The sequence below is a fragment of the Periplaneta americana genome, chromosome 3 (assembly GCF_040183065.1).
Source record: "Periplaneta americana isolate PAMFEO1 chromosome 3, P.americana_PAMFEO1_priV1, whole genome shotgun sequence".
NCBI lineage: Eukaryota > Metazoa > Arthropoda > Insecta > Blattodea > Blattidae > Periplaneta > Periplaneta americana.
In genome coordinates, this window is record NC_091119.1 from 67,125,232 (window position 1) to 67,151,549 (window position 26,318).

The 26,318-nt window shown below is 35.7% G+C and overlaps 1 protein-coding gene across 3 annotated transcripts in view; it reads right to left on the reverse strand.

Annotated features, from left to right (window-relative positions):
• The window catches only part of LOC138696126 (uncharacterized), a 106,294-nt gene that overhangs the window by 73,029 nt on the left and 6,947 nt on the right, over nt 1-26,318 (reverse strand). Inside the window, exons 2-6 of one of the 3 annotated variants that reach the window (XM_069820677.1) lie at nt 21,887-21,986; nt 16,740-16,883; nt 11,225-11,473; nt 7,513-7,586; nt 757-881 (exon numbers count right to left, since the gene is read on the reverse strand). In XM_069820677.1, coding sequence (XP_069676778.1) covers nt 757-881; nt 7,513-7,586; nt 11,225-11,473; nt 16,740-16,883; nt 21,887-21,982 — 688 coding nt within the window. In that variant the 5' untranslated portion in view covers nt 21,983-21,986. Of the gene's footprint in view, nt 1-729; nt 882-7,512; nt 7,587-11,224; nt 11,474-16,739; nt 16,884-21,886; nt 21,987-26,318 lie in introns of those variants that run through there. The other 2 variants (XM_069820676.1, XM_069820678.1) reach the window with 2 other exon arrangements.

Genomic DNA, 26,318 nt, shown 5'->3' on the forward strand with positions numbered 1-26,318 from the left:
CGAGAGAAGATTATTTATTTTAATACAAAGCGCTGCGCTGCACTCGCCGATGTTCTCGGTCTACTACGCAATCACACCAGTTCAGTGGCTGTGATGTCATAAGTATTTGTGCGGAGTCAGTAACTCAAGAACCATGCCTCGCATTGACATGCGGCAAATTACATTCTACTTACATTGAAAAACGTGTTTGATTAAAGCCAACTTAATTTTATCGCGGACTGCTCCTTTAAATATACAAAAGAACAATAGCAAAGGCTTGTTGACGAAGTATGCTGTAGCTCATTGGTATAATGTTTGACTACTACAGAACACAAGTTACTCTATTCTACGGACCAAAAGGTACCATGTTCGATCCCCACTTATTGCTTGGTTTTTCTTTATAAGTTTGTATTTTCACGTGATATTTATTCCACTATCACTCTCATAACATTTTTCTCATATTGTGTCTTATTAGTATGACAATTTACTGAACTACCCAAAACAACGACCCATTTTTATGGTTCATTTGTTGTTAGCAATTAGCAGTTTGTGTTTACACTCAACGAGATACCAATATCTCAAAATATTTTTTGGAGAAAAGTTTTGCATGTGGGCTACTAATATAACAACCCCACATTCTTCCTCAGGACAACTTTGTGTACTCTAAACCATTAGTGCAGAAGAGATAGATTATAATCACTGTGATCAACATGGGATATAAAAAATGATAAGCTAAACTGTTAGAAATACCTTGTGCTAAGGAGGACATAGAAATACCTTGTGCTAAGGAGGACATATCGCCACAATTGGCAGCACTAGACAGAGCAACGCCACTAACACAGCACAGCAATTCCACCATGCTGTGCTTCATATGGTCCATCACTTGACTTTTACTTGAATTGCTGCAACACAAGATTTTGCATCATCTCTGATCAGTTTAACACTGTTAATATAGGTAACAAAATAAAATACAAAACGATAAAATATATATATATTACATCTGCACGATATACGAAAAATCCAGATAATACAAAGAAATCTGGAAAAGAAAAAATAACACATTTTAAGAATAAATAGAAACAAAATCCCGACACAAACTGTTTTCTATCAATTTAAAGAAAGAAGAAGACAGGTAGGCTTATACATGAGAAGAGTGAATGAAAAAAACAACAATATTTAAAGAAAGTTGCAAGTATTCAAATAGGAAAAAAAATCCTTAAGTATGCAAGTAAGAAAGAGCATATGTATACAAATAGATAAGAAAGTAGGCAAGTAAAAAATATACATATGTAAGTAATAAGCATGCAGTAAGGAGGAAAGTATGTATTAAAGTAATAAAAGAGGAAGTATGAAAGTAAGAAAAAAGATATTTAAGTATGCAAGTAACAAAGGAGTATCCAAGTAAGAAGGAACGTAATTATGCAAGTAAGAAAAAATGTATTTAACTATGCAAATAAGAAATATGACACTTAAACATGTAAATAAGTAAGTATTTCAAGTATGCAAGACATAAAAAAGATATTAAAGTTTGCAATAAAAAAGAAAGTATGCAAATAAATAAGAATGTATTTTAACTATGTAAGTAAGGTAGAAGGCATTTAAGTATGCAAGTAAGAATGAAACTATTTAACTAGCAATATGCAATTAAGAAAGAAGGTATTTAAGTGTGCAAATAAGTACAAATCCTGACCAATGTGTTCAATTTCATATCGAATCTTTTCCTTCAGTTCTTGAATAGGCTATAATGCATTCTATATGGAAAACACCTTCTCTTTCAAATACTACTATGAGAAAAAAAACTGAAGCCATCAAACTGAGTGATGTTAAAGAGTAAGATCTTGCTGAACAGCTAACACTATGCTGCACTAATCCTTAGTCTTTCCATATTTTCTGCGGTCTTTACTGTCTTTCTAAGAGGATGAGGTTTGTTTTGAACTGTTCTATCTTTGTACAAATGACAAACTGGCACCATTCATTTATTGTTTTGTATGAAGGAGCTGGTTCCTGGTCATCATGATCACCGAATTCTCTTCTAAATGTATGCTGAACTTGTACATTGATTCTGTTTTTATAACTGCTTTACACAGAAAATGCATTATGGAATTGGCCATTGCTCAATTTAAACTAAATCCAAAATTATGACCCAACTGTTGATATCGTCAGTTTCTTGCCATGGCTTTCATTAATTTGTATTTGAAGTATGAAAGTAAGAAAAAAATATTTTTGTATGTAAATAAGAAAACAGGTATACACATAAGTATGCAAATGAGAACGAAAGTACAGTAAAAATCTCATTAATTCAAAGTGCTTTGGATCAAAAAAACACATCGAATTACGCTATTTCAAATTATATGCGGCAGGAGGTGGGGGAGAGGGAAGCCTGCTTGAAAGTCTATAAGATCATTGATAAGAAAGTTTGCTGGGGAGGGGAAGAGTACAGAAAAATCATGAACAATGTAATTTGTCACATCACTCTACTTTCCAATTCATTAACATTTAAAATAATAATCAATCGAACCAAACTGCTGCTGTAGTACCAGAGAGGAAGTCCTGAGATATTGTATATCAAAGACTTTCACAACTTACAGAGCCTTAAATTCATCCATTACATTCAATTTTCTAATAAATTTTGAAAATGAAATATTTCTTAAAATTTATCTCGAAAAGATTCTCACTAGCCATTTTCAGTATGCACATCTGAAGCAAACTCTGATTCCTTCACTCAAATGCTATGTGTGACTGGCTGTGTTGGACAGTAGATACAGTAGTGGCACAAGTTTCAATGGTAGTTCTTGATTGTGAGAGGAAACATGGTCTAGTAGAAGAAGTAGAGTTCCAGTTTTATATGCCATTTTTTCTTTCTGTTCCACGCTGTGGTGTCGAGGTTTAAGACATCCACCTAGGACTCAGGTTATGGAATGTGTGCTGGTTCGAGTCCTCATGAGGGAAGAAATTTTCTCATGAAATTTCGGCCAGTGTATGGGACCGGTGCCCACCCAACATCATGATGCACTTGGGGAGCTACGATAGGTAGCGAAATCCGGTTGCGAAAGACAGCTACAACGGCTGGAGGGACTATCATGCTAACCACACGATACCTCCATTCTGGTTGGATGATCGTCCACCTCTGCTTCGGCATGTGAACGTGAGGCCAGTAGCCGGTTGGTCAGTCTGGGCTCTTCATGGGCTGTGGCGCTACGGATTATTTTTTTTCTTTCTAGCACTAGCAGCCATTTTCATAAAATCTTGCCCATCATCCATACATTTTTCGATTTACTTACATTCACATTGATATTGTGGATATAATTGCTGGCTATACTGTTGTAATATCTGTTGTAATAAATAAGGCGTTAGAAAAGGCTTTTTCGGTGCATTCCAGCTCTTGCTTCAAACACATTACTGTTAATACATCCAATTTGCCATGAAGTGCGTACAGAATGACATATTAAATAGATAGACACACAGATAAATAGATGGACAGACAGACAGAAAGAAAGAAAGAAAGAAAGAAAGAACGAAAGAAAGACACATAGATAGAGAGATAGACAAACAGATCAACAAACAAACGTGCAAAGGAATAAATAAAGAAACAAATAAATGAGTAAATAAATAAATAAATAAATAAATGAATAAAAGAGTAAATGAATGAATGAATGAATGAATGAATGAATGAATGAATGAATGAATGAATGAATAAATAAATAAATATCACCAAGACAAATAGAAGAAATAGTGTACGCACTTATATGCTTTCCCATTGTTCGTGGGGGACCTGACAACTAGTAGCGCTTTGATCGCCAGGATCTATTGGTTGTCTGAAGTCGTCAAACACCTCGAAAATATATTTCCCGCGCATTTAATGATGAAAATTGCTAGGGGTTGTTAATATGCTTTGTTGTTCAAGGTTATGTATATGTCTTCAATTTGTTGTGCTTTGAATTAACCAGTGACAAAAGAATATTGTGTGGTGGTTTACAAAATAATTACAACAATAACGTACTGTTTTGTACCGGGTTGTAGATCAGAATGCAGTAGAAATAGTGTGAATACCACTCCTGCTGCGTTGATTGACAGATGTATCATGTGGCCAGTTGTGTAGTAAATCATTCCTCTAAGTTTATTGCGTGTACCCTCTGTGCCCTTCGACAGGAATGTAATAGGTCTTAAACATTGTGCAGCTCTCACCCAAATCAAAGACTACCGATCAGGTAGGAACGTCAGTTTTTTAACCCATCCCTCCCAAGCTGTGTATGATGTATTGTCCGTGCAACTTATCTAGGCACCTGGGTTCCCTAGTGCTCTCTCGCTGCCCCGTAGCTATCTGCTGGCTCCTGACCGTCGTTTCCAAAAAGCTCACTTTCACATACAGTCATTATCAATATTATTCTTCTTCTTCCTCGTCCTCTTCCCTTCTTCATTATTATCATCATCATCATCATAGTCATCACTGCTGGTGTCATCTAGACATATTATGAAATCCATAAATTATTAGGGAAAACACTTGAAGCAAGTAAAGAGATACGTTCCAAATAAATACCGAAAAGACAAAGTATATGATTATGTCTCGTGACTAGAACATAGTACAGCAACAGTAACAAACGTAAATGACACTCGGAGGAAATTAAAAGCAGAATAAATAGGGGAAATGCCTGCTATTATTAGGTTGAGAAGCTTTTGTCATCCAATCAGCTATCAAAAAGCTGAAAGTCAGAATTTATAAAACAGTATCGGTTGTTCTGTATGGTTGTGAAACTTGGACTCTCACTTTGAGAGAGAAACAGAGGGTAAGGGTGTTTGAGAATAAGATGCTTATGAAAATATTTGGGGCTAACAGGGTTGAAGTTACAGGAGAGTAGAGAAAGTTACACAATGCAGAACTGTACGCATTTTATTCTTCACCTGACATAATTAGAAACATTAAATCCAAACGTTTGAGATGGGCAGGACATGTAGCACGTATGGGCAAATCCAGAAATGCATATAGACTGTTAGTTGGGATGCTGGAGGGAAAAGACCTTTGGGGTAGTCGAGACATTGATGGGAGGGTAATATTAAAATGGATTTGAAGGAGGTGGGATATGATTACTGTAGAGACTGGATTAATCTTGCTCAGGATAGGGACCGATGGTGGGCTTATGTAAGGGCGGCAATGAACCTCCGGGTTTCTTAAAAGTCGTAAGTAAGTAAGAAAGACATTTCTCTTATGCCTCTTGATCGCAAAAAACAACCACTGACCTTATTATCTCCCTCTTCTTACTGTGTATGCTATATTGAAATTAAATTATGGTTTATTTAACAACACTCGCAACTGCAGAGGTTATATCAGCGTCGCCGGTGTGCCGGAATTCTGTACCGCAGGAGTCCTTTTACATGCCAGTAAATCTACATGAGCTTGTCGCATTTACACACACTTAAATGCCATCGACCTTGGCCGGGATCGAACCGGCAATCTCGAGTATAGAAGGCGCGTATAACCTTTTTGCATCTCGTATTACTACCGGCCATTGCATAAATATGTCTCCACAGAACGCAAAATTACTGTAAGTACAGATCACACTAAGCAAACAAATGTATTTTACCCACATCGTAGAACATCCTTCCCTCTCCTGCCCCACTACCGCTACAAGCAACCCCGCTAGACCCCTCACCTCTCTCTTTTAGCTGCCCAGATAAGTTGCGCGGACAGTACTTATTCAAACAGAATTGAAAATTAAAGAAAAAATTAGCTCAGCAAGTGCAATGTGGGATGACATCTTCTATCTTGATTCAATCTTCGGGAGCAGGTTGTTGCAGAGGAGACATCATGGATACTATTCTTAAATCAGTCTACCACTACTTAAAGTGCCGATTCTTCTTCTTGACAAAGAATATGTATCAAGTCATCTCGCAAACTCTCAAAGGTAGCAAGCAACTAATCATGATAAGTAATTTAATTCATTTATAGGCATGTAAAATAACATTTTGTACGTTTTTTCTGTTCCTGAATTCGCAACTTGTTACGAAAAGATTATTTAAATACTGAACTTATAATTGCTTTCACAACGTTTCAGATCCCATTGTATTTTCCATTACGAACGTTCATAATAGTATTACGTAATAGAAGACTATTAATTATGAATAAAGGACTATAAAGGTATTTCTTAAGTTACGTATAGCTGGGTTAAATGGAAGAAATTTGCTTTTAAAAAGAACTACATTCAACGTAACAAGTACTGTGAACTCCTTCTGAGTCATGCTCATACTGGTAGCAGCGCTGTGTTGCAGCGGATTCATGTAAACTCATAGAGTGTGTACATTATTTCTTCTATTCGTTCTGATATCACTATTAACGCATTATCTTATTATGGACACATTGTATCTAGCCAGTCAGCACAGCAATGTTCCCAAAGCCCAGGTCCGGCTGCATGACTCAAATTATTATGATCATCAGTGTGGTTCCAAATGTTCAAATATGAAACATAATAATGACTATTTTGTGATTTAGAATTTAAAAATTGAATTTTTTGGGATGGACTCCCATATGCATTTGAAATACAAATTAACTGTCTTTCAAATGAATCATATTGTAAATCATATAAATCCCTATATATCAAACTGGGTAACAACCAGGTCTTCAAAATATGTGCTACTTTAAATTAACCAATTTCGAAACAGAAAAATATTTAATTACCAATACCCAAGTAAGAAAAAAGGTATGAGTATGAAACAGGGCTTCCAAGTTTGGGGGGGGGGGGGCAGCTTAAAATTTTATAGAGCTTACAGGGAATGAAGCAGACATAACTAGAAACATTTGTATTGATAAGGAAAATATTCAGTGAGAATTTATGCAATTAAGAAAATATTTACCTAAGTAATTACCGTATCCAAATAAGTATGTAAGTATGCAAGTAAGTAAGAAGATATGTATGACGTAGCTCATTGGTAGAGCATTCAGTGCGTAGAACTGAAGGTCCTGGGTTTGGTTCCCTGTGTCAGAGCGAATTTTTCTCCGTTAATAGTATATAATATTGAACTTACTTAAAATATACACAGGAAACACAGCCACTGATCATAAGTGTATAAAAAAAGAGAAGTGAAGTTAATGGTCGAGCATACGAGTGAATAACTGAAATCTGTAGTTCGAAACCTGTCATGCATTTTCTCTCATAAAATTAGTACTCTCTGGTGACACAAACTCATCCAGACTTTATTGAAAGGATATAGATTTCCACAACCTTGTTGGAAATAGAACCTGGATCAGCCAAATATGCAGTGGCGAAGCATCAGGGTAGGCAGGGTAAGCTGAGCTTTCTCAAACATTTTCGAAGAAGGGAAAAAAACAATTTGGAATTTAGTTAATTAAAAACAGGAGCGTTTCCGCATTTTGTTTACCTTTCAGCGATGTAAAGCACGGCCTAGATCACTATTTCCGAACCCCAGCTTACCCAAAAATTGTGTCACGTTTTGCTACTGTGAATATGTAGGCAGATTTGCTATTGTTACACATTATCATATATAAATTAAACAAAAAAACAATAAAAATCTGTCACTTACTGGTGTAGATAGGTCGTAAACATCACTATATCTGATTTATGGAAATACAACAGCAGCTCCAGCATCAAATTTTCCTGGAAGACACATATATTTTATAAAGAAAATTTGGTGTTAAAAGGATACTGCATGTTATAACATATTATTTTGTAGATGTGACAGAAAACTCTGAACTTTCATAAATTAAATTCCTGTTGAGTTACAAAATATTACTCGAGAATAAAACTTTTCTACAGTGAATTTATGGGTGACCAGGAGGGAGGGGAAAGGAAATCCACTCCTCCAAAGAAGTATTTTATTTAGTTTTAAGTCATTTATGAAAAATATATTTCAAAGGAAACTAAAGTTATCAATTGCATATTTAAACAAGACTTTCCTCTCTTACTTTCCAAATGTGAAATCTATAGTGCAAACTGTGGCAGTGTATGTGCAGCAGCTTGGAATACTTGTTATTGAATTTGATAACAGATTTAGTGAGTTTTCAACACTTGAAGCAGTGATAATGTTTATCAATAATTCATTCGCTTTTGTTGATGTTAATGAACTTGGAGTTTGAAGAAGATCTATCTTTGAAATTAATCTATGTCACATGTAGTAATTTCTGTGCTTTGGTGGACAAGAATATATCCTTAGATTTGAAGTGCTACTCTGAAGATACGTTCAAGCTTTGGTTCAACATATATGTGTGATGTCTAGGGGTCCCTGGCTCAAAGAACTTTGAGGCTATAGCGAAGACTTTTACCCGAAGAATGTAGTTCTGTTGAACAATGTTGACGAATCAAATACTGACATGTTTTCAGGATTTTCGAATATACCAAAGCAAGAAATTCGAAGTGCATAGAATTTATTTAAGAAACTTATTTGAACAGCAGGTGAAAAATGAAAAATGTGACATAGTTAAAGTGTTTAATGCTTTAAGAACAGAGAATAAAGCATTTTCAAAATGTTGTTTGCAAGTATTGTGGACACCAATCACAGTATGGTGCTGTTGTTTCAGACAGACAATGTAATTTGAAGGAGAAAAACGCTGAACTGTGCACAATGTTATCTTTCGAGAAATGAAAGAATGCACAAAATTTCCTTTGGAAAAAGTAGATGCTAATTTTGATGAAAATAGATGCTAAAAATTCAGGTCCTACTGATTAGTATAATATATTATTGATCAGAGATATGCAATTCAGAGGGAAAGGAACTGACCACCCTAACTCATTATTTCCTGGCTTAGTTGCCTTACTAGTGATATCTTACAAACCTGTCTTCGGAAAGTTGACTAAACAACAAGAACAACAACAACATTCGTGGTCTCCTATCACAATTGTATTTACTGAAAAATTTTTCAGCAAACACATTGCACAGCTGCTTAGGCAAACTCTTGGTATTTAAGTTTTAAGGGCATCAAGTACTATTGCACTCTGTGGCTGACATCATTTTTAAATTTAATATTTTCACTTCTATTAAAGACAGGCTCCTGGAACTTTCTTCATCTAATAAACACACCTTTTTTAATATAAAAATGTGGGAATGAATTGTCTGGGAGTGTTTGTTTGTGATAACCAGATTTTTAAATTCTGAAGAGCACAGAAAACATTTAAACATATATAGGAGTAGGTATAATTATCTCAGAAACTATTAAAGATAGAGTGATGAATTTTTCCACACATATACATTTTATGGAGTTCTAAGCAGCCACTGACGACTGTTACAGTATTTTGTAAAGTTATTGAATTACAGTAGAATCCCTCTTATCCAGCACCAAAGGGATCAGACTAGTTCCGGATACGAGATTTTGCCGGATAATTAAATAAATACCAGTATATAAAGAAAAAAAGTTCGTATTTCATGATGCCAAATGTTGAAACTGCAGCCATGTGAAGCTTATTATTTCTCTATCACTTGCTCATAACGGAATAAACATAAAAACTTGTGGATTTTCCTTATTAATACACATCACACAAAACAAATAATATACTAATTCAAGGTTAGAATTTTCACTGAAAATGAATGTTCGTGCGAACTTCTTAATGTGGCAACACTGACGGCCCGAACATAACTAACTAAACATAAAAACTGTGGGTTTTCTTTATTAAAACACATTACACAACACAAATAATACACTAATTTTAGGTTAGAATATTCACTGAATACAATACTCTGTATGATGAAAAGTGAAATTATAAAACAAACTGTGTAATATGAAATTTCCTCGGGCTTCCAGTCATGTAAAATGTTGGTAATACATTTTACCTAGCTGGAAGCCTCAGAAAGTTTTGATTTGTCACGTCTTATTCTATTAGATCCATAAGCAGTTGTAAAGCATAGCTTTTGATAATGGATTTAACAGATAGATTCCCCTTTTACTTTCCCTGATGATGGAATTGATATATATAGCTCTAAAACTTTGGATGGTTCTATATTTGTGACAGTGTAAAAATCCAAACATTTCATACCAACTGATGTAGGAGTCCTATATCAGAAGTCAAATCGGATTTACCAATGACTGAGGGTTAGCTAGAGTCAATATCTGTAGATTAAGATGCAAATGTAAAATCTCTACCAACCACATATGTATGCAATTTTAGCCTTGGCTGTGAAAAATCTGAGATAAAATATGTAAACAAGGATTTGAAGTGTGTAAGAACATTGGTGTTCTCCCCGAAGCTATTTCAGTCAGCTAGACTACCAGTTAACTTTATGAAAACTAATACCAATATTCATGTAAATAGATTGTATATCTTCTTCTGGGAAGGAATTAGCATCCAGGAAGCCTTACTGTCCACGCAAAAAGTTTTTTTCTAAAACTGAACACCCTTTAACAGAATTTCTCACTCGTGTGGGTTCTGAGGTGGTGTTCAGTGGATCACGAAGTCTCCCAATGGAGAAAAGGTCAACAAAAATGTTATATTGCTATGACAGGAAGACTTCAAATATGGAGAATGCCCATGAATGCAGCTTGTGCCTGACATTCCGTTGAATACTAGAGAAATGGAGGTGGCAATATCATGTTTTGGGCATGACTTATGGATGGGCCTACCCTAGTGCCGATGATAGAGAATATGACTGCAATCAAATATTGGAGAGAGATTGTCCAGAGTATTGTCAGCCCTTATCAGGAACATTTCTGTGAAGATGTCATCTTTCAAGATGACAATGCCCAGCCACATCGGGAAAGGTATGTCAATGAGTGAATTCAGACCACTGGAACAATCACTACACAATGACAGTCATTCTCTCCTCACCGGATACGAATCCCTAGAACATGCTTGAGGCCAGCTAAAGAAAGCCATTTACCATTGTGAACCACTTGTTCAAATCCTCCACAAGTTCAGAGAGGCTGTGATCCAGGACGGGATCGTCTAGATAAGTAACAGCTCGACAACCTGATCAAGAACATACCAAGATGCATCCCAAGCACTTGTCAGAACTAAAGAAGCATGATCCATTATTAAAATATTTTCTTTTAAATGTCCTTACTTCCAACTGCATGTAACTGAACTTAAGTTTATTTATTCTCCTTAACATACTGTGTATTTTTAGTTTATTTATGCCTTAATAATGTTAATAAAAGTAATTTTTGTGATATACTGGTAAGAATCACATGGTTTCCTTATTTAAATAGTTTAACAAACTCAGTTGATAATAGAATATGAAAATTCTACATCTGTTTACTGCCACCAACACCACTAAGCATTCAGAAATTAACAAATAAAATACAAACCATTTGTACATATTTATTTCTGAAAATGTTGATCTTGAATTTATTATTTGCAGCCAGCTCCTTTATAACTCTAGTGAGATGTGTTAATTCCACATAGGCATTCACATTTAGCAGCATTGAATGTTGACCTCTAGACAATAATCTGCTATTCTTCAATGCTTCTACACACAGATTAGGTGTAACCACAGCCACATTTTCCTTCGACAAACATGTGTGGTCTTTTGAATAACTTTCCAAAATCTCAATACACTGTAATGAAAAAATAAGTACGTAAGTTCAACTGGGGTAAGTATAACCAAAAAACAGCAAAGTTCAAGTTCAACAGATTAAGCTTACAACATAATTGACACAATGTAGGGAGACCCATCTTTATATCCAACTTTTTATTTCACTGCAGTAGTGTAAGCAGTTGGGTTAAGTGGCCCACTGCACCACTAAAATGTACTGTGTTCTATATCATTTGAAGCACAAATGGAGCTTTAATTTAATTTACTCTCAGTAAGGGTTGCCAGACAAAGGAATGGAAACCGTTGTATTAACATAAGAAAATTGTCGTATTTCAGCATAAAATTGTCGTACATTTCTCAATTCCTAATGTATTTCTAGTCCACCTCTGTGTAGTAATGGTTAGCATGCCTGACTGTGAAATGAGCGCGCCCGAGTTCAAATCCTGGATGAGAAGAGTTATCTGGTTGACGATGTTTCTGGGTTTTCCCTCAACCCATTAAGAGCAAATGCTGAATAACTTTTGGCGCTGGAGTCATTTCGCGGGCATTATCACCTTTGTCATTATGCAGTTGTTAAAAAATCGCAAAAAAAAATAGACATATATTTGTCGAACAAACAAGGAAGTTAAAATTAAACTCGTATTACTTTAATATAACCGTGCCGATATATGAGGGGTTCACAACCAGAGTGGACCAAGCTGGAATAGTTCTGAGATATTGAGTCTTAAAGTTCTTGGCTCACACTTAGTAACCTTCACCTTCCATAGGAAATGCTGCCCTCTGTGGAGTAACAAATGAGTTATGGACTTTGTTTTTATGACAATGAATAAATCTAAGTTTTCTTCATCTGAGATTGTATTAATCCCCAAACTGATCACTGGTGAGCCCCTCATATATGTATATGTCTACCAGTAAATTTCAGTTCGAATTTAAAATGCTACTGATTACTGTTCACATCCACAATGACATTCAGCATTTAAACAAATCACCACCCGTTTCTTCATCATCAACACTGTCATCGCCATAAAGTGTGCATGATGATGCTTGGTTAGAAACAACTTTGTTATACTTAAAGTCAGCAAAAATTTGATCTTTCGCCGGTGCAGCAGCAGATAGGCCTATTCCAGTATCAAGAGGCGGCTGAAAATTATATCAAATTAATTCATCTACAGTCAACTCAAACCTGGCACCTCTATAATGTCAGGGAGGTACTATTTCATTGATAAAAGACTTCCTTTGTCGAACAAACAAGGAAGTTAATAAAATTAAACCTGTATTATTTTGATATAACAGCACCATATACGTGAAACCTATACAGAGCTCAAGATCACAAATTACGACTTGCATGGCAAGCATAGTTACCAGATTGATTTTCAAAGCATCCCCTCCCTTAAAAGCAAGTTTTTTTTTTATTTATTAGTCCAGGAATAATAAATGAAGAAAACTTGTCAAAGGGACAAATTAACCATAAATTTTATTTTAATTATAAACCAACATTATAAGTTCCCAATTATTATTTCCCTTCAGTAAATAGTCGTACAAAATTGCGTACGACAGAGTGCAGTCGTACCTTGTACAATTCGTCAAAACAGTCGCATGCGTACGACTATAGTCGTATGTATGGCAACCCTGCTCTCAGTGCGGTCCCAAACATTTCCATTTAATCAAAAAATTTATTGTATAACGAAATAAATCTTGAAGCAGTATCATGGCGACAAGAGTGTCTGTATATGGTTGTACTCGAATTTCTGCTTGAATGAAAGTGTAACAGTCCCCAAATCTGGTACAGAGATGAAGGGAAAAAATGTGACGTTGGATTACAAAACCATTAAGAGACTTCACGCCAACTTGATGCACACTGGTTCGGTTAATCAGCAGAAGATCAAAAACAGTTATTACAGAGGAGGACAAGGCTGTTGCTGCTGAGTCCTTCTACAGAAGTTCTAAGAAATCCTTCGCCAGTACCAGTGGGAACCTGGTGTATCCTATGGGTCGTTGCAGCAGTTACTGAAGGAAGTGAAATTGCAGCCATGGAAACCGCACTTTGTGCAAGCTCTGTCATGTGAGGACTGTGATGTCAGAATGGAGTTTGCGAAGTCACTACTAGCGTGGATTCAAGAGGAACCAGACATCTGCAACACAGTCTATAGTCAGATGAGGCACTCTTCCATATTGGCAGTTTTGTCAGCCGCCATAACTGCCATTACTGACACCCAGGGGAACAAATCCAGACTCTACAACTGAAAAATTACGGTCAAGGCCTTTGGTCACTGTGTGATGTGGCATTCATGATGGTATGCTTTTCTTTCTATACTGTACATCCTCCATGACATAATGAATGCTGAGAGATATGTAAACATGCTGGAGAATTTTGTCCTTCCCATCGTATCTACCTGGGATGAAGCTCGCGTTGTGCACTTATGCATGACAGTGCACCACCCCATTTTGCACTAATAACACGGGAATGGTTTACCAATGTGTTTCCTGGATGGGTCATCAGGTGCAGTGGGAATGTCAAGTGGTCTGCAAGAAGCTCAGATTTAACACCGTTGGACTTTTTTCTGTGGGAATACATTAAAGAGAAGTGTGGTCGGGTGCCAATGATGTTTGTGAGACAATACAGAACATTTAGTCATGTATGGAAAAATGTGCAGCAAACGCTGATGCTTACGTTAAATTTTAAGTAATCCTAATCACTATACTACTGTTTCATTCTGATTTGATCCTCTCATGTAATGTCATTTATGTGTAATAAATGAATGAGAAGTTGGATATAAATATGGGTCGCCCTGTAGTTAAACACTTCTTTCAAATTCCGAGGGGAAAATATTTTGGAAAATTCTATTAATCATGTAAAATTGTCAGAGTTTCTTGCTTAATATATTAGTGATACGACTTATTAATTAGAACATTACCTGCAGGTCAGTGGTCGGCATTTCTTTACTCATGCGTCAACCCCTTAGCACACAAACAGTGATGATGGTAGTGCCAGTATTTATTTAGCACTTCTAAGAATAACAGTTTAAACTTACATCACCGAAATACAACTCACAACTTATTTAATATCTGCAGTCTCATTCCATGTGTGTATGCACACACACTTGCAGAAGTACCTGGACTCTCTGCTGTCAGACAAGAGTCTGGTAACTCAGAGCATGATGAATCTTCCTATCTTACCGATTGACTGCCAGACCTAGCAGGGAACTATTTCCACATGAAATGGGTGAATCTAATTGTTTTCTGTTTATTCTTTGTTAACATACTGTCATCTGAAGTCTTGATCTTAGGCAATATACACAGTACGATGAACATACAGGAATTCAAAACACAAAGTGTGAACCTTAGCACTGTAAGAGCACAAAATGGACACTTTGCTTACAACAATAATCAGTAAGGCAGATGATCAGCGTATCAGCTTTAACATACAAAGCCACGATCACGTTCAAGGTCAAATATCTGGATATAATAGATTTTCTCTCTCATTTCCCCAACCATATAACTCAAATACAGAAAATGTAGAGAAGAAGAAAACGAGACAAGGAAAGAAGATAAAGTATGAAAAAAGAAGAGAAGAAAAACAAGACCAAGAACCTCAAATCATAGTCTGATTCAATAACAGAAATTAAAACAATGATAAATGCACTAAAGAGGGGTTGCCATACGTCCAGGTTTTCTGGACATGTCCTCTTTTTTAGGGTTAAATTTCTCTTCTGGGTGGGTTTTTAGATTTTGGCTAATTGTCCGGGTTTTTAGGTTAAGTTTAAAATACGACGTTACTAGTGAAGTAAAATGCCTCAAACATTTATAACAGTTACTTTGTTGTAACTGAGAACCTTTTAATCGTTACAGTTAAGTAACGCTTTAGTCCACCCTACTTTAAATGTTCTCGTGAACTTCCCTTTCTGTATTCTTTGACTGCAATATTATCGATATTTTATTTTTGTAATGTTTTGAAGCTTGAGTCTTGTGTTTAAAACTGTTGCCACTAGGTGGCAATGCTATATGTCGTCTTCTGGTTACAATTGTTTGTCGGCTGCCGACTTTCATAATGGTTTTTTATTGTGCTGTGCATGCTTGTGTGCATGCTTGTAGTTTCAGGATGAAGTTACAGGAGAATGGAGAAAGTTACACAACGCAGAACTGCACGCATTGTTTTCTTCACCTGACATAATTAGGAACATTAAATCCAGACGTTTGAGATGGGCAGGACATGTAGCACGTATGGGCGAATCCAGAAATGCATATAGAATGTTAGTTGGGAGACTGGAGGGAAAAAGACCTTTGGGGATGCCGAGACGTAGATGGGAGGATAATATTAAAATGGATTTGAGGGAGGTGGGATATGATGATAGAGACTGGATTAATCTTGCACAGGATAGGGACCGATGGCGGGCTTATGTGAGGGCGGCATGAACCTTCGGGTTCCTTAAAAGCCATTTGTAAGTAAGTAAGTAAGTAAGTAAGTATGCTTGTAGTTTGTACAAGAAATGCCAAAAAGAAAGTGTAAATTTTCTGCCGAGTTACAGAAGAATAGTATCCTTGTTTCCAAAGAGGTAGAGATGATTTCGAAGATGAATACATGGTAAGTAAAGCCGGTACATTTATGTCAGTATCGAATAAAGGTGGACTTGATTTGCAAGCACATCTGGAATGTGAAAAATACAAAAGAGCAGTTCGTTTTTCTACAAAATCAACCGATTTCTTTGTAAAACCTGGCAGCAAATTGGAAGATGAAGTAACCGCAGCAGAAGGAACTTTTGTTTTCCACACTGTTTAACACCACAAAAGTTACAATGTGATGACGTGCACATCTGGCCTACTGAAGACGATTTCCCCAGATTCGGATATTGTGAAGAAGTTTTATTGTGGAAAAATAGATTTATGGTTATAAAGATTAAATTACATCCAATTCACTTGTTTGTATTATTTTTTTGTTTAAGGTTAAGAGAATTACTACTCAGCTTCAATAGTCTACATACTACACATACTGTATATCAGTATTGTATATGATCTATGATCATGATCTGTTTGGAAGAAGGGGTGTCGATAAAGTGTCCTCTTTTTTTGCTTATCAAAATATGGCAACTCCAACTAAAGAAAATTAAAACAATTTATTTTCTATTATTTCTGTCATCATTTGTATTTCATATTAACACTGAATAAACACGGCTAGATTTAGGGTTAGGCACATGTGACCTGGATGTAAGGCCATGTAATATTGGAGAGATCGTTATCTCTCTCTTATAATATTACAGCACAAAACACTACACATCTTTCACTGTCCTTACCTCTCTAAAAGACTTTGTTGAAGACTTGGCATCCAATATGATGTCAACAGTTTCTTTACATTCATTCAATCTTCGGGATGAATCCTTAGAAGAAAGCTTTTGCAACAAACGCATATCATCTTCTTCAAAACTTGGTGACATATCCTAAACAATTATTAATAAGAAACAAAAAAAGCTAGCATTAATGATTGTCTTGGATAAAAATGTAGACAACACCAATGTAATGCAAATCTGGCTTTCAGGTATAGCTCCCTGTGAAGCAGACATGAATAATTTCAAGGGAAAAATTGTTCCGGAGCCGGGTATCGATCCTGGGACCTTTGGCTTAGCGCACCAATGCTCTACCGATTGAGCTACCCAGGAATTACAGCCGACTCTGTCTCAATTTTTTCCTTTATATCCACACATCTCAAGCCCACTTATGAAGGCAAACAAAACAGCTCACATATCATATCAAACCTGACAGCAGAAAATTTACCTTGAATTCTAAAATCAATATATTCACAAAATCAAGAAACTCATACCGAAACTCTGATTTCTAAAAAAAAAAAATGGCAAATTTCAAGTAAAATTCAGTACCAGTACTTGGAAGTATAGACTACCTATGTTGGCCAATCATACATCTTCATTGTTTGTGAAATGTATGTAGTTCTACAGAGCTTTTACTGTATGTTTTATTAACATTATTGTTCTGTGGACTTAGTAGATTTTATGAAAATTATAAATACAGGGTGATTCACGAGGATTTACTGTTCTTTACGGAGCTTAATTCCAAAGACATTCTGAGCAAATATTGTCATATAAACATTTGTCTTAATCTCAATATTTTCAGAATTACACTAATTTGAAGTTGTTTGTAAAATACCGGTAACCATTATTCTTGAGTTTTAAGGGTAAAAGAATACTACTATTCAGGAGTATCATTTCTTTAATTAGCTAGTATTCTGAAGCTAAAAATGTGTTGTGAATTCCATAATTGCTTCGTACAATTTTTTTTTTTTTCGATTTTTAACTACAAAATTACATTTTCTTACGCATTTATCACAACAATGGTTAGAAATCACGCCACTCTTGTAAATTCTTTAAGACTGCACATTAAACATAAACTATAAAGAATTAAGTTCCTAAAGTCGTATATTTGTAACAATTTTAATGATGAATGCATAAGAATGATGTCATTTTTAGTTAAAAATTGAAAAATAAAATCTGTACAAAGCAATTAACAACACATTTTTAGCTTCAGAACACTAGCCAATTAAAGAAATGACACTTCTGAATAGTTCATTCTCTATTTGTAATATTTTTTTACCTTTAAAACTAAAGAAAAAAGTATTTTGCTAACAACTTCAAATTAATGTAACTTTGAAAATATTAAGATTAGGACAAATATTTATATGACAGTTTTTGCTCAGAATGTCTTCGGAAATAAGCTCCGTAAGTGACGGTAAATTCTCGTGAATCACTCTGTATCTCTGTCAATTTTATGAGAACAAAATCTAATTTATCTAGATTACCAAATCGAATAGACCCTCTGCAACAGCCGAGTTTGATATAGCTGGCCTACATTCTACTCCTTGATGATCAAGAGGGCTCGATTATAGTCCTTTTGTTGAATATGTATGATTAATATGGAAAATTCCATTCAGTGAGAATTTTATCAAAAACGAAATGGTACAACATAATTAAAAGTCACAAGTCACCACATAAATTACATTTCATTGATTAGTTGCTATCACATAATGATCACACAGCTCTCAGATTGCCACCTTACCATTCAGTTTTAAGTCCCATCAAAATTTTTAGAGATGCCAATGCTATTGTCAAACTTCGGGATGTGGATGTCACTAAGGATTTGAGGTAACTGATAGAAAAGAATTGGAGGAGGCTGAATAAATTGAAAACCATCATTAAAAAAGGACAGAACTGTTGAACAGACCATCAAAAGAATTCTCATTCTGGATAACAGAGATACCAACGGCGAAGCAAGTGAAAAAAAAAATTATGGTTTATTTAACGACACTCGCAACTGCAGAGGTTATATCGTGTCACTGGTGTGCCAGAATTTTGTCCCGCAGGAGTTCAGTAAATCTACTGACATGAGCCTGTCGCATTTAAGCACACTTAAATGCCATCGACCTGGGCCGGGATCGAACCCGCAACCTCGAGCACAGAAGGCCAGCACTATACCGACTATGCTACCGAGGCTGACCGAAGCAAGTGAAAAGAGCAACACAACAAAGGACAAATTAGGAAGTAATTAATTTGTTTAATATCAGTAGTTATGATTCCTCTTTCATCATGTCATGCATCTAAAAAAGTAATATCAAATATATATTTTAGATGGTAATGTATGGTTAGACATGTGAATAAGAATTGGGAACAAATGCACAATACTGGAGCCACCAGCTTTTCACATATGTCAGTTATACATTAACTTAAGTATCTTACAGGATTGTAGAACTAAAGGAGAATAAATATTCTTCTCTTTCCTGTTTTATCTACCCTTTTCCTCTCTTTTTCTCTGTCTCTTCTCATTTTTTATTACTTTATAGTACCTTTACTACACTTTTATATCAAACTATTATATATATTTTAATTTTACTTACCACAGCTTATTCGAATCACTGGGAATCGATCCAGAAACCTTCTCCCTAGCAGTCTCTCATCGTAATCATTAGACCAAAAGTTCGTTGAAAAATTCGACGTTAAAACTCTTTACAAGACATGCCTTCAATAATGTACAGTATCTATTTCAACCGATATAAATTGTCAATCAAAATTGATTGATTCATGTAATATGAAAATGATTTCAATTTAAATTTTACGAACTATATCCATATAGGTTTATGGTGAGTACTGAAATGATGTTATGTATATTATACAGTGTGTTTCACGAAGTTCTCTCCTGTTTATGGAGGTGATTCCTGAGGTTATTTGGAACAAAAAATGTAAATAAATTAATGGGATCACATTCATAATAAAGGAGTTACGGTAATTTGAAAATGGCAGAAAAACTTTTGTTTCGGGATTATGCAAAAAATAATTAAAATACAAACAATTGATTATGTATCAATCTCTTTCATTTTGAGTGGATTTAAATCACATTTTCAAAAATTCCTCCCTGAAACTCAAGACAATGGTCTGCACAGGTGTGAACCGCACATATAGCATTTCGCAGCTTCACATGTTTGTTCCTTATTGTTGTCGCGGCATCCAGAATGAGTTGAAGCAACTCTTCTCGTGTTTGTATCTTAACATAATACACGATGTCTTTCATCCATCCTCAGATGCTGTAATCTAAAAGTGATAAATCTGGGGATCTTAGAGCTCAGGTGATAGATCCCCAGCGACCAACCCATCGCTGTGGGAATTGCTGATCCAAAAGAGCTGTTGCTGCAAATGAAAAGGATACAGTCCACTCTCATCAGAAGTTCTCCATGATTTGGACTGTGAAACGTTAAACCGCTAGCTAGGCATCTTGTACTATTCCGTGGACTGCGCTGTACTGTATCAAGAAAGTTTTCATCGTCTCACATGTCAGGAGTTCTTTTGTATTGAATACAAATGCTGGGAGGAGTACCAGTTTGTCACAATGTTTGATACATTCCACTAAAGATTTTGGAACTCGGAATCCTACGATCAGGATAATGGTGATATTCGACAGCAGCAGCTTTCACATTATCATCGCACACACCAAAATAAACACCATATCAGCATACTCCTCAGAAGAAAACTTGTAAGACATCATGATGTTACTTACACAAGAGATAACAGCTTAACATATATAGCGACTATCAACAATGTGCAAGTAGTTATGGCAACAAACATGCTTAGCACTCCATTCACTATGACGCATTTCGAAAATGTGTTGTAACTCCGTAATTATGAAGTGATCCCATTCAGTTATTTATATTTTTTGTTCCAAATAATCTCAGGAATCACCTCCATAAACCAGGGGAGAACTCCGTGAATCACCCTATATTGGTGTGTTAGAACTTCCTCTATATTTTACCTATAAATATGATATTCAGTTCACATCTGAAGGGTACACGGGAAAAACGAACAATGTCACATTTCCATTAAGGGTGAGATATTGATGTATTTCAGTATGTTACTGCAAAATTTATTGGTTTTTCTACTTGAAATGAAGGAAATGATGAGTGTATCCGTGGTTTTAATTCTCCACTTTTGGTAAAAATAACACTAAAGTTTGTAGTAATACAGTGAATTAGATAACGACATCACCCTTAAAGGAATTGTGACAGTGTTCGTTTTTCCCGTGTACCCTTCATATGATACTGCAGGGGATTTAAGCCTCCTGCAACTCCCCCATTATTACCTTCGCCATAAACCTTCTATATTATGCCTAAACTGTCAAAAATCGACATTATGCATAACAAACATAGACACAAAATATTGCCTACGAGATGTTAGAGTAGTTCAATAGTGGCATACATGTGAACAGCAGGCGACTTCTACACAGTTACCATAAGTCCCCTCCAGTATTGTGCACTTAAGCCAAGAATTGTTTAATATTTGGTAGGGAATGTGCGATGTAGTGCAATTGAGGACCATTTTTGCAAAACTTGCTAACTGCAAAATTTGCAAAATTGAGATTTTGGTGGATTCGTTAACATAAAGTAGGTCTCTACACGATGTCAAAGTTATCTTAGTAAAATTAAATTATTTCTCTTCACTATAGTGTGTCAAAGTGTGATGGTTGCACCTATAACCTATTTGTCTTCATTCAGTTTTTTGTCTCTCCTGTAAAATTTAGTTTTTTCAGTTAGCAAGTTTTGCAAAAACGGTCCTCAATTGGATCCAAGCACAACACTTTAGTTGCAATAAGGAAAGCCAGGCACACATTTGTAAGTAACTCACTTTCAGGGTTTCATTAATAAATTACGTGAATCAAGAATGCTGTATGTGATAATCTGTACTCCAGTAATAATTTATTAAAATGAACTGGTTTAATTAAAGACAACCAGAAACCAGGAGACAATAGGCCCACGTTTATGTTAGCCATAAAGACAATAATGTTGAAGTTAAATGCGGCCACTGGAGTAGATAAACATTCAGTAGGCCTAAGTGTAAGATGGTATAATAAAGACTGTGGTTATAAATAAAAGACATTATCTAGTCCATACCATAACTCTCCTCAGTAAATCCCCTCTGCAATGTCTGTCAACAAATTTGGCTACCAAAGATTCTGTTTCAGATATCCGTTTTCTCTTCATGATCATTTATCTGTAATTAAAAGTGTTATATCAAATGAATGGATAAATTAAGAAAACAGAGTAGTAACATGTACAGAAATATATGTAATGGTAAGCTAGTATTTCTTTACAATTGCGTTATCACGTTAAGGTACAAATGTATTTACGTACTTGACTTCTAGTCGAGTCATATATACCGTAAACAAAAGAAAAATTGAGTGCCGACATCAATTTCGCACCGAAATAAAGACGAATAGTTGTTGTAAAAGTGAGGGCTGAAGGGACAGGTGTGGATAAGTGGGATTGCTCCATCGAGGTGGAAGGAGAAGGCAGTGTGTTTCATTACTGATCACAGAGAAAAAGCGAGTTTTCGTAAGGTCGAATGAGTGACAGGTTAGGTTAGGTTAGGTTAGGTTAGGTTAGTTTAAGCTTTTGGTATGCCTTAGATATACTCACAATAGTCTAGGATATGTCCTTTCTTTCAAGGCATATCGAAAGCCTAAACTAACCCAGTCAACCTTCAATGATTCGACCGTGACTGGTTTGGCTGGCTTTACGAGGGCTGAAGACAGGACAGATCCGTACACTTAGACACGTTTTTGCTCACTGTGCGTCCTATACATCCAATGATTGTCCAAATCCGACAGGTGCCCTGGGTAGCATTCATGAATCCGACGCTGACAGGTGGGCCATCCTGCCTTAGTCCCTGATAGAACCAGGTCCTGTTTCGCGAACAGGTAGCCTGATAAGCCCTAGAAGCCCACAGCCCCAAGTCCTTCCTGATCAGCTGACACTGTAAAGTGGACCATCCTGTCTCAGGTTCTGATAGAACTGGGTTCCATCCGCATACAAGTAGCCTGATGATCTCCAAGCACTTCCTATATCAGCATCGGAAACCCGTACTACCACGAGACTTCACCTCAGCCTATATTTACTATTGAAGATGGTAGATGAAATGAGGAGGAGTGAATTGTGTTGGTGGAATGATAGAGGAAAACGTAAGTATTCGGAGAAAAAGCCTAAACTCTCCGCAACATCTGCTTTGTTCACCATAAATTCCATCATGACCTGGCCAGGATCGAACCTGGGCCGCCTGTATGGAACCTGAACTTGAGCCACAGACACGGCCTGATTCGACATTACGAAAACTCCCTTTTTCTCTGTGATCAGTAAGGAAAAGCAAGGAAATGGGATGTATGTGCTGCCCCTCCCTGCCACCTACCCTTCTACCTTGAAGAGCGATCCTGTCTGCCCGCACCTCCCCGCCAGCTCCTACTTTCACAGTAACTTTCCACCCTTATTTCGATGAGAACTGGTGTCACCATTGAATTTTTCTTTTATTTTTTTATGGTACATATGACTCGACTAGAAGCCAAGCAGATATTTGTACCTTTATGTAGTAATGCGTAATTATTTACTTTTGTGATACTGATACCTACTATTTCTGTACTTCTTCCTGTGTAATTTCCATCCAATTTAGACAACTTCCCACTCCCCGCAAGTTAGGTTAGGTTAGTTTAGGTTATATTCGCCCTGAAACCTCCCAATCACACTTTCTCGACTTGTTTTTTTGATGGTGTATAATATTTGCCGCAATTAAAAACACAACTTTTTCTACTACTTTCACTGAACATTCACAACGTCCATATACTTAGTTATTTATTGTGTCATATACTTAGTTATTTATTGTGTCATTTACCGTATCACTTGTTCAATTATTTCCATAAACAAGAATCAAGTAAGGTACCACTAAAGTAAATAATTACAATACATAGGGCTATGACTCGACTAGAAGCAAAATAGATAGTTTTTTCTTTTTTTTTTCTTTATTATTTTATAGGCGTGTTGTATGGTTTCTAATGAGCTAAATATAGTAATTAAATAAATAAATAATGAATATATTTGCCGTCTTAGCTTATCAAGATGCTAAGTGATTATTTATTCACATAATTAGCATAACATGTAGAACAAATTGGTAAACGTTTTCGGCAATAATTTGCCATCTTCAGATTGTTAAGAAATGATATTAACTAAGTATGAACACTTTACAAAGTTGATATACAAATAGATAATTAAATTTATAAATAATAGCGCTAATTGATAAGAAATTTAAAATATGACTAAAAATTAAAATAAATGTGTAGAAACACCATAAGTATTGTATATTATTTATTTTCAATAAATGTTTATCGTTTCGATAGCCACCACATCTTGTCGCAGAATATTTTTTTTTAAATTCATTATGTATTTTTTTAACATTAATTTACATTTTCTTTTTTGTTCATTTGAATTGATTAGGATGCCGATATTTTAAATCCAAGATTTGGACGGCTATCATTTCGATATTACACTGTAATATTATTTTTTGTTTCTTGTGATAAAGATATATTCTTCCTGAAGGAAGGACGTTGCATGTTGTGCGGTTCAACCTGGCCTTGTAATTGCAAGTATTCAAACGAGAATCAAATAAGGGATTGCTCTTGTATTTAATTTTAATTAGTGATTATTTATATGTATGAAGTTTTATTTAATTCTGATATATTCGAAATGTTTCAAAAAGTTGCGTTAATTGAAACAAAATAATTGAAGAAAGGGGGGAAGAAAGGAAGAAACTATTGTATGTAATTAATAATTGATATTTTATCAAGGCAATTTTTTTTGTATGCGAAACTTACGTATTACGTTGAGAGCTGCGTAGTTGTATTGTTGAGTGTTGCAGCTGGACTCAAAGACACAGGTGTGCTTACAATCTGCATATGAAAATGTTACATGTGATGGGAGGGGTTGGGTGGGGTGATTGATGGGAGGGGTTTGAAGGGTACAGATTATGGAGACTTATGATTGTTAATGAATTTAAATAAATTAAATAAAGGATTATGTGTGTTGAGGAGTTGTTAATTAAGAAGTGTGGTACCTTGATTAAATTCTTTTGCAATGAAATATTCTTCTGTAGTTTCTATTTTACAACAGTTATTTAGTGTTTGTATTATGGATAGAGCATCATTAATGTTTGTAAGTTCGTGACCTGTTTCGATGAGGTGGAGGGCAAATTTTGATTTGTTGCGATTACATTTAAATCAGATTTATGTTCATTTTATCGGGTACGGAAGTTCCTTTGGGTTTGTCCTACGTATTTCATGGGGCAATTTTTGCAAATTTAACTTATATATTTCACTTTTGGAAAATTTATCAGAATTATTAAGCGAGTTGGTAATCAAATTACTTAGTTTATTATTTGTCTTTGGTGCTATTTGAATGTTTTGGTTATTAAAAAAGTTGGGACGTGCTGCCATACAGGGGCAGTGACATTGCTCTCAGGGAGGGGGGGAGGGGGGGAGGGGGGGGAGAGAGAGAGAGAGAGAGTGTGTGTGTGTGTGTGTGCGTGCGTGTGTGTGTGTGTATATATTAATCGAAAATTAGGGGCTAGAAAATATTGAGAATAGGACGCATGTTTATATGACAGCTCTCTTCTAACAAAGGAAAAATTTTACAGTCTGTACAAAAGAAACCAAATTACCTAGAAATGTACAAAAACTTGCCCAGACATGTTCAAACATTTTTAACAAGAGCCAGAACAGGTCACAGTGTCACACAATTGTACCTCCACCGATTTCACCTTTCTGATAATCCTACTTGTCTGTGGTGTAATAATCATGATGAAGATCTGGAACACATTCTTCTATACTGTCCATCCATAAACCGCAAAAGAAGTAAATTAAAATCCTCAGTACCAGTTGCAGAAGACACAGCCTTGCAGTATATACTGACTACACCCCAACTCTGGCTACTAGCAATAGGCATCTATAATGAACACTGATCAAAATACCCCTCTTTTCTCGTGAAAAACAACAACTGAATAGACTACAGTGGACTATAGTGGTCTTTATGTTGTCAGCAAACAGCTGGATACATTAAGAAGATTGAAGATTGGGCTCTAACGTTACAGAAATACCGCTGCCTCTGTATGGAAGCGCGCCCAAAAGTTGTTGATTTTATTTGAAATTTTACCAAAATATGTCATGCTATGCCATTTTTTATTGTTCTTTGGGTTTGTATCTGGCGTTAGTGTAGTTAATTTCTTAGTTAGTTTCGAATATATCAAAATTAAATAAAACTTCATACATATAAATAATCAGTAATTGAAGTTAAATACAATAGCAATCCCTTATTTGATTCTGGTTTGAATACTTGCAGTTATAGTAGGATTTTTCAAAGGATCCCCAGTCGGTCTCATTTGTTGCTAGAAGAACTTAGCCGCACGGTCCACCCCGGTCATTAAGGGACGCGTGCGGAAATTTCTAGGCGCGCAGTTGTCACGTTTTACATTGACTTCGCCACGTGGTGGGTATGAAACAATCGTATA